The sequence below is a fragment of the Artemia franciscana genome, chromosome 4 (genome assembly GCF_032884065.1).
Source record: "Artemia franciscana chromosome 4, ASM3288406v1, whole genome shotgun sequence".
Classification (NCBI taxonomy): Eukaryota; Metazoa; Arthropoda; class Branchiopoda; order Anostraca; family Artemiidae; genus Artemia; species Artemia franciscana.
This window is the reverse complement of record NC_088866.1, coordinates 21,029,174-21,048,761: the sequence shown is the minus strand read 5'-3', so window position 1 is coordinate 21,048,761 and position 19,588 is coordinate 21,029,174. Positions and strand designations below refer to the sequence as shown.

Here is a 19,588-nt window from a genome sequence, read left to right as displayed (position 1 = left end):
TTACTTACAGTTTGTTACCACGAACTATTTGACCACTGTGAAAGTTTCAAGCATTTGACAGCTTTTGAGCCTAGTACACAAGTGATATTCTAGAATTTTCATTATAAAAATTTCAAGGATTTGACAGCTTCATTGTTATGGTAAACATTGGAAAAAATTAACTGTTTGCCAAGAGAGGGAGCAACAATCTAAGCAACTAAATGACAATTATACCATGGTAGTCTTCAACAATAAGGCTTTAACACTTTTTGCTCATGGGGCTACCTATTTATTTCTGCAGCATTTGAGGGTGCAAGAAATTCAATCCCATGCCATCACTGGAAGTAAGAATATTTAAGTAAGAATTTTTGAGAACACTAAAGGATAGAAAGTTTGAACTACAGAACAACAATAAATTTATCAAATCTCCATGATAAACTATTGTCTGGAACCTTTCATTTGCATTTTGGCCCCTAAAACCATCCTAGATCTATTGACATCTGAAAAGAAACATTTTCTATTATTTTTCTTTTGACTGTTTCAAAGCTACGGATTTTTGAAGCTGTACCTTGTTTTCTTAAGTGTTGTCAAGTTGAAAAAAACAAGCAAAACTAATCAGTTTAATTTGACAATGCTTTTGTACATTAAAACTTGAGCATTCATGTTTCAGATTTCTTTTTTACAAATGAAATTGAAATGAAACTTCATTTCATTACATGATCAGGCTCATTTTTACTATTTTAATAACTTTAAAAACAAAACAAAAAGTAAGATAAAATGCTATTTTAGAAACCTCTGTAATATCACTTGAATCAAAGAGAATGTATGAAGTACAAGAGTGGAAATTGGCGCTAGTATTGGCAAAAAACAACAAAAAACGTCAACGCCATATGGCGTAGATGGTTATTTTGTCTTTTCCATTAGAAGTGCCATTGTCCACTCCTGTAAGTTATCCATACTCTTAGCCCCAAATCATAAAATCAAATACCTTGCAACTGCATCTTCTTTTAGCCTCAAGTCTTCCTTGGTTCTATCCAGTTCATCTTTCAATCTAAGAATCTCAGTTGAACTATCTTTTGAACGTATTAATAAGTTCACATTTTTCTCTTCTACTTCATTTTCTAAGTCAATGACCTGTTTCTCCAACAGAGAGACTTTATAGTTAATCTGTTCTTCCCGTACCTTCAAAGTAAGTTCTTTACTGGCTATTTCTTCTTCTTTTTCCTTAAGCTGCCATTTTTCTTTCTGGCTAGATAATAGTTGTTCATTAATAACTTTTAATTGATTCTGTAATGAACTAACTTCGCTTTCTCGTCTAGAGAGCATTTCCTTAAAACTTTCTTTTTCTGAATTCAGCAGGGTTACCTGTGACTCCATACTGGAACATTTCACTTCTAAATTTCTTATGTTATTCTGAAATTCCAAACTTTCTACTTCTCTGAACTTCAATATTTCAGCAGTTTCCTTTAATTTTCTTTCAGCGTCTTTGAATTCTTCTCTCAGGCTTGCTATATCTTCTTCATATTTTTTCTGTTTTTCATGGTTCTCTTTTGTCAAGTGCTGATTATTGGCTTTTACTTGCTCAATTTCATTTTGTTTGTTTTCTAATAACAAATTTTCATGCTCTAAATACTTTTCAAATTTTGCCAAAATATTTTTATTTACTGCCTCTAGCTCAGACTTGGTAAACAGCTGGCTTAGTCGCTTAAAATCTATATCTTCCATTCTGAAATAAAATCAAAACGTTAATTCAAAATTCAACTTTTTAATGTGCAAGTCAAAATCAAAACATAAGAAAATAATGGTAAAATCTTTTCAATCAAACGAATAAGGTATGATCTTTCGGGAATTTTGAAGGAACTGTTCTTGATAACAGGCTGAAGAACCTTTAGTGAAATAGTAAAGTGTGATATTGCATGTTTATTTCATTATGGATAATTTTTATCTTACCAGAGTAGGAAAAGTTGAACAGCATTGTGCACAAGGCCAGGTCTAGAAAGGGGGAGGAGGATCTTGCATACATATACGCTTAAAATTATAGTTAGGGGTCAAATGGCTCAAAACCATACCATACTTTCTAGCATATGCGCGAACAGTCCGTATCAATACGGGAAATGGGATAGGGTCAGAGGATTGTTCGTGAGAAGTGGGGCCATTTGAACCAATTTAAAGGGGCAGAAGAAGGTCCTTAACTTATGTGAAAGAATGTCCCATGAAGCTATTATTATTTACATATTCAACCTATCAACCTTTAAGGGTGGCATCAAAATATTTCTAACAGGTTGATAAGGGGCAGAAGAAAGGGGGGATAGAGCCCTCTAGACCCTCTTCTCTTTATGCTGCAGTTTAACTGGTCTTCATTGAAAGAATTTTGAAGTGCAGCACATATAGCCAAATGGTAATTACGAGCATTGATTTATCAGATGCCATTCAAAATGCTAGAAATGAAGATTTTGACGTTTAAAGAAAATTCTCATAATAAGACCAAGTGATTATTAATGCATTATGAATAAAAAAAAATCTTATTGTATTTTTATTATGTTACAGCCTTTATTTTAAAAGAATGGAGAACGAAGCTGGGTTTTAATATAAAGAGTGATTGATTAAGAGAGGGTCAGTAGCTCCTGTCTCAGAAAGAATCATTCCTGTTCATTTTACTTGTCAACTTTAAATCATTTTAATATCTTATTCAGTCAATTCTTGAATACAAGCTAACCTTTCTGTCCCACACCCTTTCCACTAGAGATTAGCTTTTGTAGATCAATCCTCCGACAAAAAGGGGCCACTTAAATGTATGCTCTTTTTAAGATAACGTGAACTTTTCTAAGCAAGAGGGAGGTTGTGATTCCCATTAAAAACCTGCTGTTTACACTTGGAAGTTCCTACAACAACGCCTTGATATTTAAAAACTAATTATTCCTCACACAATCTACTTTTTCTCCATAAGAGAATAGCTCTGACTCCCTCATTGCCAGCACTATGAATGTGATACAACCGCACAACTTTAAGTACAATTAGACCTACGTTGCCTGAGCAACATGAAGTGTTGCGGCAACCTTTGTCCGGCTTCGCCGACTAAAGTGTTGCGAGAGCAACACTTTGGTTTTGTTTCTTCGCTATCGATCAGTAATCACATGATCAAAGGCTATTCCTCAGCGTTGAAACAACAACAACAAAATAGTATCGAAAGAAGGGACTAAATTGACTTTGCAGCTAGTTGAACTTTATCCTTTTCAATCGTAGACATTGTGACGGATGAAAACTTGGAACAATATCTTATATAATCTAGTTGGTATTATAAAGCTATCCGTAACTTTTCAGGATCAAAATACCATAGATGACACTATATTAATTGTTACGAAACTGCCTCGTTGTTTTACGTTATCGTTTGTAACCGTTGCGTAAACACTTAATTTTAGGTTACAGCGAGTATGGGCAGGCTACACCAACTAGTAAAAGTTACAAAACCCTCTTCACTAAAGATGATTGTAGCCTAACAGACGATTATTACTTACAAGTCCCCTACATGTCTTACCACTGGAACCAACTCGGTCTTACCATCAACTACACTGGAAACAAATGATAGGTACACCAAATAGCAAAATTTGCAAACCCCTCACTTCCGAAGATGATTATGAGCTAACAGCCGACCTTTCCCTTCAAGTCCCCTACATGTCTCACAATTGGTATCGGCTTATTTTTGGTTTCAGTGTATACCCTACTACTGAAGTTGTCAATCCCTTAAAACTTTCAAACTAGTATATCTCATGGAGGAATTTTTGTACCAAAAAATGGATGACATATACTTTGATCAGCTTATCAAGACCTATCGATTGCCGTCGAAAAAAAATTCTATCTGTCTAGTTCAAAAGTTGATTTTTTTTTGCCGTAGGCCAACTTCCTAACGTCACCACTTAGAAAGGAGCAAAGAATAAGCTCCAATTGCTTTAGCAATGATAGAACTTTTAAAGTTTAAGAGGTAGATCTGATAACATTTCTCTACCTCAATCCCAAGTCCGAAAAAACAAATGATAAACCCAGCCAATCACAGTAGCACTTTCGGACCCGTGGGAAAACGCCACTTTTTTGCTTCTGTAAATTTTTCTATTTATCACTCAAAGAAGATTTATTGGCTGTGGGGCTGGGTAACTGCCGCATATATTTAACACTTATAGATTTTAGTCCATCTTCGATTTGAAAGTGGTGCCTGTCTGCTTGCCTGCTAGAACGGAGCTTTCCACTCGAAAGCAGAAACATGGTTTGATGAAACGAAACCTTGGCTGCACAACTTCAGATACTCTTCTCTGACATAGGCTACATAACTCCACTTCACTTCGCACACCATAGGCTCTGTAAAATTTTCTATTTATCACTCAAAGATGATGTATTGGCTGTGGGCTTATTTTTGAATTAAATAAAAACTAAATTAAATAAAGTTTGTGGATCAAAACAAACGCAACCCGAAACAAACTTCCTGCCACTTCAAACTAGTCATTGCACAACACAACAGCGTTTATCTATTAAACCCGTTAGGTTAATTGCGCTGTCATTTTTTTTTAGTCCTTTTCCTTAATCCCATGTGTCACAACTCTTCCATTCCCCCCAGGAAAGGTATATAGAGCCATCAAATTGGTACATAGATGCAAGATTTCTTGTAGTTTTATCTCTAATGTCTGAGGATGACAGACAGCCTGAATGATACCATGATATCTTAGCATACCATTATAATAAATGGATCTTTGAGCCCCAAGGAGTTATGAATAATACCCTTTTGAGTTTTACAATCTCATTTGGAAAAAACTAAAGTTTCAAGATGCTTGAGAGATTGTTCTTGTGTTACCTGTCCTGAAGCCCTTAAACCCATCTAATGAAACTAAGTGTTACAGACTCATTTCTTTACTACCTGTCCTTAGCAAAGTCCATGAAGAACTATTCTGCCAAGGGCTAAATAGTTTGCTGAAATTAATAATATTGTTCCAAAAGGGCACATAAACCTCAAAAAAGCCATAGCCAAATATATAGTATTTCCCGTCTGGAAACTGGTGTTATCTACTCTCTTAAGAGTAGAATTTCACAATGGACAAGATAAAACAATATTTATTTTCAAAAGGTTATAACAAGCTCTAATGGACCAGAATTCACTTCGTATGCCAAGTAGACGAAAGCCAACAAAGAAACAACCAAAACAGAAAGACGAAAGTCAAAAAATCAATCAAGCATAAAAATGGTCAATACAAATTTAACAAAAATTAGTGAAATATGACATTAAAAAAACACATATTCAAGAACTAGAATGAGCTTTACACAAATAAGGGGAAAAACAACAAATGGAGGGGAGGGATAAAATAATACTTGGTAATACTTTATGACAAAAAACTATTACAGATTAAAAAAAAAGCCAAAATATCATTACAGGTCAAATAGAATAAAAATTAAAACAATTGCAATCAGAAGTCTAAATCATTAAGGATACAAGAAAAATCAGAAACATGGACAATTTAAGGAAGGATTGCGCAAAGACTAGATTAAACAAGAGCCAAGAGCTCATATGGCAAGAGCTCTAGCAAAATTCTAAGAATTAATAGATTGAATTAAAAGGAAAATCAGAGGCTTTATACCGGTCAGGATTTAAAATAAGAGCTTTGAGACACGAGGTCCTTCTAACTATCAGAACTCATTAAGATCCAATCACCAATTCGTAAGTTAAAAATACCTCTTTTTTTAGTTTTTCCTCTCCCTTTAGCCCCCCAGATGGTCGAATCAGGGAAAAGGGGGGAAATCAAGTCAATTTGTGCAGGTTCCTGATACACCTACCAATTTTCATCGTCCTAGCACGTCCAGAAGCACCGAGCTCGCCAAAGCACTGCCCCCCAACTCCCCCAAATAGAGTTGATCCAGTCTGTTTACGTCAATCACGTAACTACGACATGTGCTTATTCTTCCCACCAAGTTCCATTCTCTCCACTCTAAGTGTTTCCAAAATTTCCGGTTTCCCTCTCCAACCCCCCCCCCCCAAAAAAAAAAAAATGTTACCATATCTGGTTGGGATTTAAAATCAGAGCTCTGAGACATGAGTTCCTTCTAAATATCAAATTTCATTAAGCTCCGGTCACCCGTTCATAAGTTAAGAATACCTCAATTCTTTTAATGTTTCCAAATTAACAACCCCCCCCCCCCCCCAACTCCCCCAAAGAGAGAATATCCATTCTGGTTATATCAATCACGTATCTAGGACTTGTATTTATTTTTCCCACCAAGTTTCATCCCGATCTCTCCACTCTAAGCGTTTTCCAATATTTCCGGTTTCCTTCTAAATATCAAATTTCATTAACATACAATAACCAGTTCGTAAGTTAAAAATACCTCATTTTTCGAATTTTTCAAATTAACCACCCCTCCGCCCACCTACCCCTCAGATGGTCGAATAGGGGAAGGGACTATTTCTAATTTAATCTGATCTGGTCCCTGATATGCCTGCCAACTTTCATTGTCCTAGCTTATCTGCAAGTGTACAAACTAGCAAAAGCAGGACCAAGAGACAGACAGACAGGCTGACAGAAATTATGATTGCTATATGTCACTTGGTAAATACCAAGTGCCATAAAATAGAGCTCAAATAAATATTTCAAACGGGTAAAAAAGAAATGGTAATAGATCAGAAAGGGGAAATAGTTATTGTGCCCCTACATCAACAAATAAAAAAAAGAGACAAAGATTTTAGTTCAGGACATATATAAGGAATTATAAAGGTGCTCCAAAATAAAGAGGATGAAGCTTTTATGGAGCCTCTCTGTAACAGCAAGGGGTTAAGCAGGGGAGTTAGGGTTTACTTCTAGCCGGGACTTCAAGCCGACTCAGGAATGGTAACCATGATCTATATTGGTCTAAACAGAAAATATTATTTTGAGAACAAATTTCTTTGCTGCCAGCAGGGCACTGGAACATCAGAGAGCTGTCTAAGGACTCATTTTGAAGGAAATTATTACATTCAGTGCCTTTTTTACTATATATTATATTATATATAATTATAGCCGGATATATTATAGCCGGGTAGTACAGCCAGGTAGTCTGCTCATTGGTGCTGGACAATCAAGTAAGTGTATAAGCTTTCTTATATGAAAAAAAATCAATAAAAAAATCCTTTTAGGCCACTATTTTTCATCTTTTTCATGCACACTGGCGCGATATCATACGTAGTCATGGTTGCAGGGTAGCCACGACCTAGTAAGAACGAACCTTGGTCCATAGTAACCAAAAAGCTAAAAAAAGAGCAAAAAAATTCTAGCCGACTCAGGAATGGTAACGATGATCTAAATTGGTCTAAACAGAAAATATTATTTTGAAAACAAATTTTTTCGCTGCCAGCGGGGCACTGGAACATCAGAGAGTTTTTTACTATCAAAGTATAATAAAAAAAACATGGTAATGAAATTACCAAATTTAAAATAAAATAAAATTTGACAAAAAACTGCATTTTCATATACAAGATGATGAATGACGTCATAATCGTAGGTTACAGTCGGTTGCAACTAGGGTTTGTCCTTCATTATATCCAACAATGGGTTTCAAAAATTCATTGACTTTTATGGGAGTTATCCGCCTTTCCGAAAATAAGGGAAATTTTTTCAGGTGCGTAGCTTTTGATGGATTATTTAAAACTTGATTAATTTTATATATTTTAAGTAAGCACCAAAATTCAATTCGTTTGATAAGTTCATTATTATCAATACTGTGTTTCTTTCAGTTTCGGTTATAGATGAAGTTCATGGCTATATCTTATCGGCAAAAGCAAAATCTTTGGCAGCATTTTTAAAAAATTTCCAAGAAAAAAATCAAAAAATATCTTATGGTTATTGCTTTAAATTTCTCTTTCCAAGTTTACAAAAATTCGTTGCAAAAACCAAAAAAAAATTGGTTTTTGACCCGAAAACTGAAAGATTTCCTTGTGACAGTAGGGATCGAACCTGAGCGCCTTTAGATGAGCAGCGCAGTCGTATCCACTAAGCTGTCACAAGGTACCAGTATAGAGGATTTATTGAGAAAGTGACTTGTGTAATTGATCATAACAGCTGATGTCACTTGAAATAACAATCCATTAACAGTGGCATATTTTACAATCAGGATTGCAAGATTATCATCAGGTTTTTGCCAAATTAAACAAGGTTGTAGCAAAGAATTGATTAAATTAAAGCCGATTAGAAGAATCCCCATAAAACTTATAAGCCTTTATAATTACACTAAGCTATTACTGACTGGAGTCCTTTGATAATGGGTTTTCTGGGGGCCGGCGGTTTTTTTTTTTGTTGTTTTTTTTTGGCTACAATTTTTACAACTACAATAATATTAGTTAAAACGCCTATTAGTATATGAAAATGACTGATACCTAGCCAGCAATACATTAATTTACTGGAAGCAATCACCTATTAAACAAGAGCCTTTAAACTCAAGCCACCTATGACAAGGAATGCCTTCTCCCAAACATTATAGTTAAAAATACCTCTTTTTTCTAATTTTTCCTCTCCTAGTAGTTCATAGCTCATATGGCTCTTGTGACGAGGCAAGAAGAGCTAAGAGCCAAGAGCCCATATGGTATGAGCTCTAACAAAATTCTAAGAATCAATAGATTGATTTAAAAGGAAAATCAGAGGCTTAATGCCGGTCAGGATTTAAAATAAGAGCTCTGAGTCACGATCTCCTTCTAAATGTCAAAATTCATTAAGATCCGATCACTCACTCGTAAGTTATAAATACCTAATTTTTCCTCTCCCTTTATCCCCCCCCCCTCCGAAGGAGCGAATCTGGGAAAACGACTTTATCAAGTCAATTTGTGCAGCTCCCTGACACGCCTACCAATTTTCATCGTCCTCGCACGTCCAGAAGCACCAAACTCGCCAAATCACTGAACCCCTCCCCCAACTCCCCCAAAGAGAGCGAATCCAGTACGGTTACGTCAATCATGTATCAAGGACATTTGCTTATTCTATCCACCAAGCTTCATCCCGATTCCTCCACTCCAAGTGTTTTCCAATATTCCCCCTCCAACTCCGCCCAATGTCAAAAGATCTGGTCGGGATTTGAAATAAGAGATCTGAGACATGAATTCCTTCTAAATATCAAATTTCATTAAGATCTGATCACCTATTCATAAGATAAAAATACCCCAATTTTCACGTTTTCCAAGAATTCCGGTTTCCCCTCCAACTCCCCCCAATGTCACAGGATCTGGTCGGAATTTAAAATTAGAGCTTTAAAGCACAAGATCCTTCTAAATATCAAATTTCATTAAGATCTGGTCACCCTTTCGCAAGTTACAAATACCTCAATTTTCAAAATTACTCCCCCCCCCCAAATCCACCGAAGAGAGCAAATCCGGTCCGGTTATGTCAGTCACGTATCTTAGACATGTTTTTATTCTTCCCATCCAGTTTCATCCTGATCTCTCCGCTTTAAGTATTTTCTAAGATTTCCGGTCCCCCCAACAATGACGCTGGATCCGGTTGAGATTTAAAATAAGAGATCTGAGTTACGAGCTCCTTCTAAATATGAAGTTTCATGAATATCCGATCACTCCTTTGTAAGTTAAAAATACGTCATTTTTCTAATTTTTCAGAATTAACCCCCCCCCCCCATAGAGCGGATCCGTTCAAATTATGTAAATCACGTATCTAAGACTTCTGCTTATTTTTTCCACCAAGTTTCATCCCGATCCCTCCAATCTAAGCGTTCTGCATGATTTTAAGTTCACCCACCCCAAACTCCCCCCAACGACACCAGGTCCGGTCAGGATTTAAAATAAGAGCTTTGAGACACGATATCCTTCTAAATATTAAATTTCATTGAGATCCGATCACCCGTTCGTAAGTTAAAAATATCTCATTTTTTCTAATTTTTCAGAATTGACCCCCTCCCCAACTACCCCAAAGAGAGCAGATCCGTTCCGGTTATGTCAATCATGTATCTAGGACTTATGCTTATTTTTCCCACCAAGTTTCATCCCGATCCCTCCACTCTAAGTGTTTTCCAAGATTTTAGGTAACCGTGTAACCTAAAGTAGCAAAACCGGGACCAACAGAATTTGCGATTGCTATGTGTCACTTGGTTAATACCAAGTGCCATAGAAAAAGACTAGAACAATAAATTTCTAATTGAATGAATATCCTCTGAAGTTTCTACAATCGTGAGGCAGAGGTAGGATGAGGAAGGGGCAGTCTCCCTCCTATACAGAATAAATTCTGCTCATTTTTGGGGTTTAATGTTACTCTTTGCTTTCGTAATAACAGCACAGACCAGAAAAATTCCAAGAAACCAATAAAGATTAAATATCAATATCACATTTTTGATGTGTTTTTTTACGTTTTTTTTTTAATCAAAAAAAATAACTGAAGTCCTAGATACAGCGCTGGGGATGATATATTAATTTCTCCCTTAGGACTAATTCTATATTTATATGAAGGCTAAATGAGAGGTGAGGTGTTTTAGTATTAAATGCACCCTCTGAGGCATCTCCGTTCATCTCTTACAGCTATAAAACAATCATAGAGCCCAATAGCAGAGCTTTAAATCCCTTATGCAAATGTTTGGAATTGTAAGAAAAAAAAGAGGATTTACCTAATAAATTGAAACTTGCATAGACCATAAAAATATTTTGGCTAAATAGGGAGGAAGGAAGATGCATCAAAGGGTGCATTTTAATACCAAAACATCCTTACTCTTATCAAGCCTTCAGATAAATACAGAATTAGTTCTAAGAAAGTGACAAGGGGAGGATGGAGGTATAAACTAATATATAATACCTGGGCTATATCAAAGATTTTTGCTTTGGGGGTTATTTTTTTAGAGGGGGAGTAAAAACAACTTCAAAAAAAAACACATCAAAAAATTAAATTAGTATTTCATCCCTCTTGATTTCTGAGAATATTTTTGGTCTACGCTGTTATTATGAAAGTAACAATAACCCGAAAATCGACAGGATTCATTCCATTTTGGAGGGGGACTGCCCCTTCCTCATCTTCACCTCCATCTCACGGTTGTAGAAAGTTTGGAGGATGCTCATTAAATCAAAAATTTAGAGTTATAGGCCTTTTTCATAAGTTAATAGAGATTGGAAACCTATCAGCCACAGGGGAGGGTAAATGCATAAAGCCAAAGACAGTGACCCCCATTAACAGACATAGACCCTTTTGACAGGCATTTAGGCCTATATTATTACTTTAAAAATCAAACAATTCCAACAAGGTTGAACATCCAAAGATTCTAACCTGTGTTTTACCCAATAATATTGCCTATATTTGTAGAATACTGAAAAACTGAAGATGGTGGTTTAGTTATATGGGGGTTCAGTGAAATAGGGAAATAGGGTTGGGTTTCACAAGGGTTCAGCTGCACAAGAGTTCAGCAACATGGGTGTTCAGTTACACAGTCGTTCATTTGCAAAAGAACCCAATAAAGTTTCGTCAGGAATTCCACAGTAAATAGGGAGGGGGCTGTTGTAAAAAAAAAGTTGGGTAGCATAGTAGCAATACTACTTGGCAGTTTTTGTAGCCTAGTAAAAAAATTTGGCAGATTTTGTCTAAGAATATCATTTTTACATTCAAAATACTTTTTGATCAAAGAAAGCCTGTCAAAACATAAGTTGTGCTGGTAAAGTGTTGGCAGTTTTTTGAATTTTGTCAAATTCTGCAACTAGCAAGTTTGGACCATCCTGCATACCTGGAGGGGGCCAGAGAAAATATTTTTGTATTATAATGTATGTGTGATCTATTTGAGAAGAGGAATATAACAGAATTTACTAAGAGAGGGTCTAGTTCAAATCTATGCAGTAATAAACGAATTAGGATGTTGTGGTTAACCTAGTCAAAAGCATGTCCAACTAAGACAAGGTTTAGGCAAACATTTGATTTCTTTAGGTTGCTTAGGACTGTATGTACCAAGTGCAACAGGTAATGGGAGGTGGAGGTTTTGTTGAAATTACCAAATTGTCAGACATCTGTGCATGGAATAATTTAAATTTAAGCCAGTCACAAAAGAAACCTACATAAAGTTTTGAAAAAATTAGAGTGAGTGTGATGGGATGTATCTTGGCAAAACTCAGTTTAGTAGATTTCTCTGGAACAGACATTATAAAACCTTGTTGGGAATTTACATAATTTAGTAATTTGGTTTAAAACATTTCATTGTAATCAAAGCGATTTTGTCTATAAAGGCTTTAATTATATCAATTAGGATGTCCAAGGGGCAAGCGCTTGATTTTCTAAGCTTTTAGATTTTATTTATACCATCAGAGGAAGAAATTAGAAGGAAGGAGGTATGCGATAAATAGTTTAACCTCAAATTTATCTTACTCTTTCATCGGTTTTATTACATATTTTCTTACTAAAAGAAGTTGCTATGTTAAAGTAATTTATACAAGATACCAGGCTCAAAACCAGTTCGAGATGTATTTCATTCTGTCTGGCTTAAATATGTCCTTATTCACATATGCTGATGAAATTTTTAACATCAACCAAACTTTGGACAAAATTTCTGAAACTTTCCAAGAACTGCAAACAGAATTCTTAAAATCTGATCCTGAATATAATGCTGAAAATTCTGACTTAGTGCTTTTTGTGGGAAAAGGCCCACTTCCTGATGAGATTGTACTTGGAAATTCAAAGATCTGCCCATCTGACAAAATCGTTAATCTCTTCAGCTTTTGGTCTTGCAATCTCAATCAATAGAACAAAAGCCATCATATTTACAAGTTAACTTGATAGATATGAATGCACTTGGTATGCTTAAGATTTTCATCAGTAATTTGTTGTTTAAGAATTGCCTGGTGATTTTTTTTACCTTTGGTAGCAACTCTGCTCTGAACAAACTCCCAATCTGCAATATACTTGCTCGAAAATACCAATAAAATTGCTGATGAAAAGGACCAATATAGGATTAGAGAACAGCTACTGAACCTTCAGCCAAAAGGCAAGCGGAAATACTTTCCGCGCATCAAGGCATCAAATATAATGAAAAAGCAGATCCACTAATAGCCAAAAACTCCTCCTGAAGCCCAAGTCCTTCCTCCAATCCAAATACAAAGGATACAAATAGGCAAAGGCCTTAAACAAGTAACAAAACAGATTCTATTACCCTTTCTTTCAAGACTTCATACAGTGCTGAATTAACAGAAATCTGGTGCCTTTCTTGTCAATAGTAAGTTATTTAAATGGATATTGCATCATTTTTCCACTATGTTACTTACACTTACTTCCCCACTGATGAAACATATCTTGGTTGAATGTGCGCAACATTCAACTGCAACATTCAACCAAGTGATGAGACTGTTGTCCTCAAGCATTACATTTGTTTGCTGTTGTTTTGCAGAGGTGATCTGCTGCAAAGGGCTACCTTGACCCATTTAGGGTACCTGCAAGACTGGGGACCTTGGAGTCAACTCTATTCTCACCTGAAAGTGGCACCCATTGAGGAAATTATAGCCTAGTAAATTCTGGTTAATGGCTAATTCTTTTGGGCTTGGTCTATTTTGACAGGTGTTTTTGGGCTGAAAGACCTCTTTCTAGCTAATTTATCTACTATGGGTATGCCACCCTGTAGTAGAATAATATTTGAAGGCATGAATATATAATGAGTCAGAAGTAATAGGCTTGAGACTTTTCTGTGCAGGACTTTCATTCTTGTAGATAGAAGAGCATCAATAAGTGCTGAAAACCCTGCTATGACCAAGATGGGCCCAGGATTGCATAAAGCCTCCATTCATACTGGAGATCCCAAAGACTTCTTGCTGTCCAGTTCTAAGCTGGGTTAAGCGCTTCAGTGTAGACTTGAGAATATATGTTGATCCCCATCCTGCACTGGTATCCAGGATCATTGCTTTTCTGAGGCCAGAATAATTTCAATGGTTCTGTTAAACAAGTAACAACAAACAGATTTTATAACCCTTCCTTTAAAGACTTCATACAATGGAACTTGGAGCATACAGTGGAAAATTGGAACTTGGAATGCTACAACATTAAAAATGACTATTGTATTGACATTTTGACTGACGACTTCAGATGATTTGAACAGGACTTATTGGGAGTTTCAGAAACTCAAGTCCCATGGGTAGGAAGCATGAAATTAGATGGTATAGAATTTGTTTACTCAGGTAGGAAGGATGGGGTACATAGACAGGGAGTAGGGCTCATGATGAATAAGGAAGCTGCTATATCTTGTTTAGGCTGGGGAGGTGTTAATAATAGAATACTAATTGCTCATTTTATGACTAAAAAGTTCAGGGTATCAGTTATAGTAGTATTTGCCCCTGTTACCTTAAACCTTAAATTACCTTAAATCACATTGTCCAGCGAAATAAAGATTAAATCCTGTAGAATCACTGGTTAGTGATGATGATGGTTGGATGTCTCAACAGCATCCCACTCAGTTTGCCACAGCTTTGATGACCATTCTCCATCAACGGCTCTTTTAAAGGCAGCAGTGCTGGGGGTAGTGACCACTTTTTTGGTGAGAGAATTCCACAAACTCACTATTCTGTAAGTGAAGAAGTTATTGCGTAATCTAGTGGCAGCTCTCTTCTGATATAGTTTCCAACTGTGCCCCCTAGTTCTGGCAGACTGGTCAAGTTGAAATAGCTTATTTAATGGAGTTATAATTCAGGAGCTTATGCGTCATAATAATATCACTCCTTTTATGTCTGTAGACAAGAGTGGGGAGTTTCATCCTCTTCAGACAGGATGAGTAGTTTAAGTATTTGCATCCCTCAATTGCTTTTGTAGCCCATCTCTGAACTGTTTCTAACTTCTGCTGGTCATTTTTGTTGAGGGGGTTAGCAACACACATGCCCAACTCCAAATTAGGCCTGACCAATGCCTTATATTATTTAGCCATCACCATAGGTGACCTACTAGTGATTGTTCTTTTTATAATGCCCAGGGTTTGGAGTACTTTGGCTACAGCTGTCTGTGTGTGTATGGTGAATTGGGAACTTCCTGGGAAGGTGTAAAGAGGGAGGCTTTGAATAGATTGGAGTGTGCATAGCTATGTTGGATTCAGGTGGCTTGGCGCTGCAGTAAGTTGTTAGTAGTAGTAGTAGTAGCATGATCATGCAAAATAAAGTGGCAGTTTCTACTATTTTTTGGGACAAAACAACAATTTTGCTCCAAAGAAGACCAAGTTGGTAACAATTAGAAATTCTGAGAAATGCAATCAGTTTTAACTTTCTGATGTAGATATATGGGAAGGAGTTTCAAAAAAAAAGAATGAACAAAATGGTTAACAGTGTTTAAAATCCAGGCATAACATTTGCATTAAACATCAGATCAAAAACCAATGTTTGTTATAAAGAATGATTAATTCTAGCAGAATTCAGCATGGGTGCCCACAAGCTGAATTTTAAGGGGGGGCTTATATGGTCTCATTGGCACTTCCAATGCTGTATAATAAAAATTTCAAAGCAAAAATATAAATAAAAAAGAAAGCATCATTCAGCCAGGGGGGGTTGCCCCCTCCCCCCTTATGGGCACTCACAAAATTCACCTTGTTTTTCTAACATAAATTATTTGATGGGGAATCCTGAATTTCAGCTTTAGCAGGACACACAACTTGTACCTAGCTATTTCTAAGTTGTAAAATGATAGCCTACTGCTCATTGGTCATCCACAAGGAACTTACATAAGGAACTAAAACTTGTCTTGGTCTTTAATTGTTTTAAAATCTGGGTCCTGAGACCATTCATTGTTTTGTGCATTACATCTAAGTTGTTTTACTATTTACTTGAAACTTGTTTCTTTTACAAATTTAGAGCCAGCCTAAAGTAGCCAAAAAGAAACCTAGTCAAAACAAAAGAGCTATTAAAGTTGAAATATAAAGCCCAGTTAAGCTTATTCTAATTATCAATGGTAAACAATTATGATTTATGCCAAAAGTGAAAATGATTATTTATTTTGTTATTAAGATTTTATGCTCAGTTCATATTGACTGAGGCACAGACTTTATAATAGGAACTATAATATATTAACATGTAGGATATAATATATACTTTAAAGTTCTATAATAGGAACCCATATACCACAATATAACATCCTTTAAACCAAAATGTAGGCAGAATATATAGTACAAGAAATCCTATTGCATTTATTTTTATATTATCTTAATTCTTCTTTTCTGTGTTTCTGGAGGTTGAGTTTAATAGCAAAATAAGATAAAAATTAAAACTGGAGCTTTGGGAGTGATTTCAAACCCAAAGGCAAACATATTAGACAATTTGAATTTTAATAACAAAACAGATATTTCGAAATTTTGATCCAAAATCATAGAGAATAGAGGATAGTCCCTAATTAGATTAGACAATATTAATTAGATTCAAGGGATTAGAGGATAGCTGATGCACACTTACACATTATTGTATGTAATTTATTCAAAATATGAAGCAAATTGGATTAGTTAAATGAAGCTTTAAATAAATGTCAGAAACATTTTCTGCAGTAAGAAAGAAGGTACCATCTTGCAGAATCCTTATTCAGACCTAATCTAAATGAAGAAAGACTAAACATTAATTCCCACCCTCCCCCTCCACACCTCTTCTTATATTTATCTGAAGACCTATCAAACTCTAGATAGTTTGGGTATTAAAATGTGCAATTTGAGGCATTTATATCCCCCTACCTACACAATGACCCACCACTCATCCTTCCAACCCTAGTCCAGGTTTTTAACCTGATACTAATCATTATTTGGTTAATTTATTTTAAATGACCACAACCTACACTAAACCATTTTTTTTCATCAATGGAACATCACAAGGATGGAAAATCATTATACTGCTCTAAGCTGCAACTTAAGGTAATGACACTAGCATTGGAATTTGAAGCTAAGGCTCTATTCTAGGGTCTTTATTTTTTGTGATCAAGTGATCATACAAAAGCAGAACAGCTAAAAATCAATTTTTAACTACCTTGACTTCCAATTAAAATTCCTATAAGAGCTTTATGGAATTTTTTGCCTTACCTTGTCAGGTAAGGAATTTAATGTGTCAAAACCCATTTAGGCAGGTGGTATTCCTCTAAGGAGCTCTAATTCTAGGTAATCATTTGGAAATACTTCATAGATTTAAGGTGCTTTGACTTGTAATTTTACAATGGCTTAAATTTAATAATAATAATTTTGCATGGATTTGGACATTTCAATTTGGTTAAACTGTTTGTCCTAGATTATTGGAAAGGTGAGTAAGGTTGTTAAAGCAGAGTGCTTGTTTATTTCAATTGTTAAAGTAGAAAAACAGGTCTATACTTCTTTTTTTTAAACCAATTAATTACCCCATATTTTTATTACATATACTCCTATGTATAATTTCTTATTATACTAATACCAAATTGTAAACAAGCTATATGGACCATTGAAGGGGGATGGGGATGAATTACCATAAACATAACTCCAATAATAAAATTAACAAATCTAAAACTGCCTCTTTTTTGTATAGAATATCTCTTCTAGGAGAGCTGCTACTATGTCATTTTACCAAAATAGACAACCCATTTCTTTTGAAATGTGTTCCTTTGAAAAGCAGCTAGGCTATAGGCTAATACAATATAGGGTAAAATTCTAGTTATTTGACTTCTTGCTATCTCAGAAAGGGTTTAGGTTATGAAATGAAACTTTCAGGAATTGGTCTACAGGCTAAAGTATGTCCTGGGAAGGTATTTTAAAGTACCCACCTCTACTTCTTCTCCCTCTAGGGGGCCCTGAAATTTAACTACATGACAGGTCTATACCTATTGAAATTTTGACAAAGTAACATTTTACCTTAATTTTCAGTTACTAGTTGCTTTTTCTCTGCCTTTAGTACTGAAAATGCAATTCATGTTATTTGATTAGAATTTTGAGCCATATCCATGTTTTTTTTAAAATTTAGGAAATGTATTTGTATATAGGCTATTTAAAACCTTATTGTTGTACTTCAGTTAAGCAGAAGATCTATTTTGCAAGGCTTCACTATTATAACACACATATTGTTAAAGGTCATCAAAGGTCAGGGCCCTCTAGAGGGAGAAGGAGTAGAGGTAGGTAGCCTACTTCAAAATGCATTCCCAGGACATACTTTAGCCTGTAGACCCATCCCTGAAAGTTTCATTTTCCTAGCCTAAAACCTTCCCAAGATAACAAGAAGTCAATTAACTAGAATTTTACCCAATATAGTTTAAGCTATAGCATAGAATAATATATGAGGCTGTCATTTGGTTCTATATATAATACCCTAGGTTACTCTATTGGGATATTTTACTAAGGATAGATTAGTGGGCTACCACAAAAATTACATCCAATCCCCCTTCCAAATAGGCTAATTGGATAGGCAATATGGCTAGCTTTAAGGCATAGACTGAGCAAGTTTCCTGAAGATAACTTATTTTTCATGATAGCTAGCCTAGTCCATAATATCAATTAAAAAAAACACCAAATAGGGGCCAACAATAGTTAATAGAGGAAGCAATAGACATAAGCTACTATTGTCAGAGCAAATATCAGGCCTATCTTATAAAAATTTTAGGCCTGTGAGGAAATGAAGATAGAATATTATAGGCTACCCTTGTAGTTAGCTAAGAACAATTTGAACCAAGATTGCAAAGGTGTAATTCAAGATTAAAAATAGCCAAATTACTCAAACCTTACAGTTTAGAATGCGAATTCCTCTTTTCTTTAAATAGTGTCCACGGTTGCAAAGCACTTGAAGGAAACCTCCATGGTAGGTGCACTGTTGCCACACAGTAGCTGTAAAAATTACCCCTCTGTTTCATAAACAAGCCAAAAACTTAACTGGAGAACAAGCCATGACAGGCCCCGTCCCACTCGGCTTAGAAAAATATAATTAAGAGAAGGAACATTAGCAGCAATTTCCCATAAAGCCCATGTTATACGTTAAATGTGCACCATTTGCATCGTAGCGAGTGTTGAAAGCCTTACACTTGCGTTACGCTAAGTGTTGAAAGTGTTACGCTTGTCATAAAGATGCACTACACAACAAGGAAAAACAAGGTTATATATTTAAGAAAAATTAATAAAACTTTCAACAATGAATTGATAGTAAGCTCTTATTTTTATATCAACAATCTTTGGTGTTTCTTCTCCTTGCTATAAAGGAACAATTGGAGGTGGGTTATAAAACAAAGTGTTTTATTGGCCTCTGGAACCAATTATAAATTAAAATCTGTTACAGCTGGTTCAGAAACCCTAGGCTGTACATTTAAAACAACCCCAAAAGAAAGAGAAATTACAGCAAAATATCTTTCTGTATTTCTTGATATTTTTTTTATATTTACCTTTCCAAATCAAACAAATACAACGTGGAGACAATAGGGAAAATTTTTTCCAAGACAATGGATTGTCTAAATTTTGAATGGATTAAACAATGGATTGTCAAATATTTCGGCCCTATGTCCAAGGGCCGTCTTCAGCACAATACAAGAATAAGAGAGAAATTATATATATATATATATATATATATATATATATATATATAAAAGAACTTACATCAAATTGTGAGAATTAAAACTGATTAGTTAAAAACACTTATTAAAACATTTTTTTTTTTAAATATAGCCCTAGCATCCTTACTTCAGCGAAGTTC

The 19,588-nt window shown here is 35.4% G+C and overlaps 1 protein-coding gene across 1 annotated transcript in view; it reads right to left on the bottom strand.

The window, feature by feature from the left end:
• Positions 1-18,716, bottom strand: part of LOC136026139 (nucleoprotein TPR-like) — a gene marked incomplete at its 3' end in the record, with an annotated part of 74,418 nt that extends 55,702 nt beyond the window's left edge. The window contains 2 exon segments of the mRNA XM_065702439.1: positions 968-1,705; positions 18,634-18,716. Of these exon segments, the coding sequence (XP_065558511.1) occupies positions 968-1,704 (737 nt within the window).
• Between the last annotated feature and the right edge of the window lie 872 nt (positions 18,717-19,588).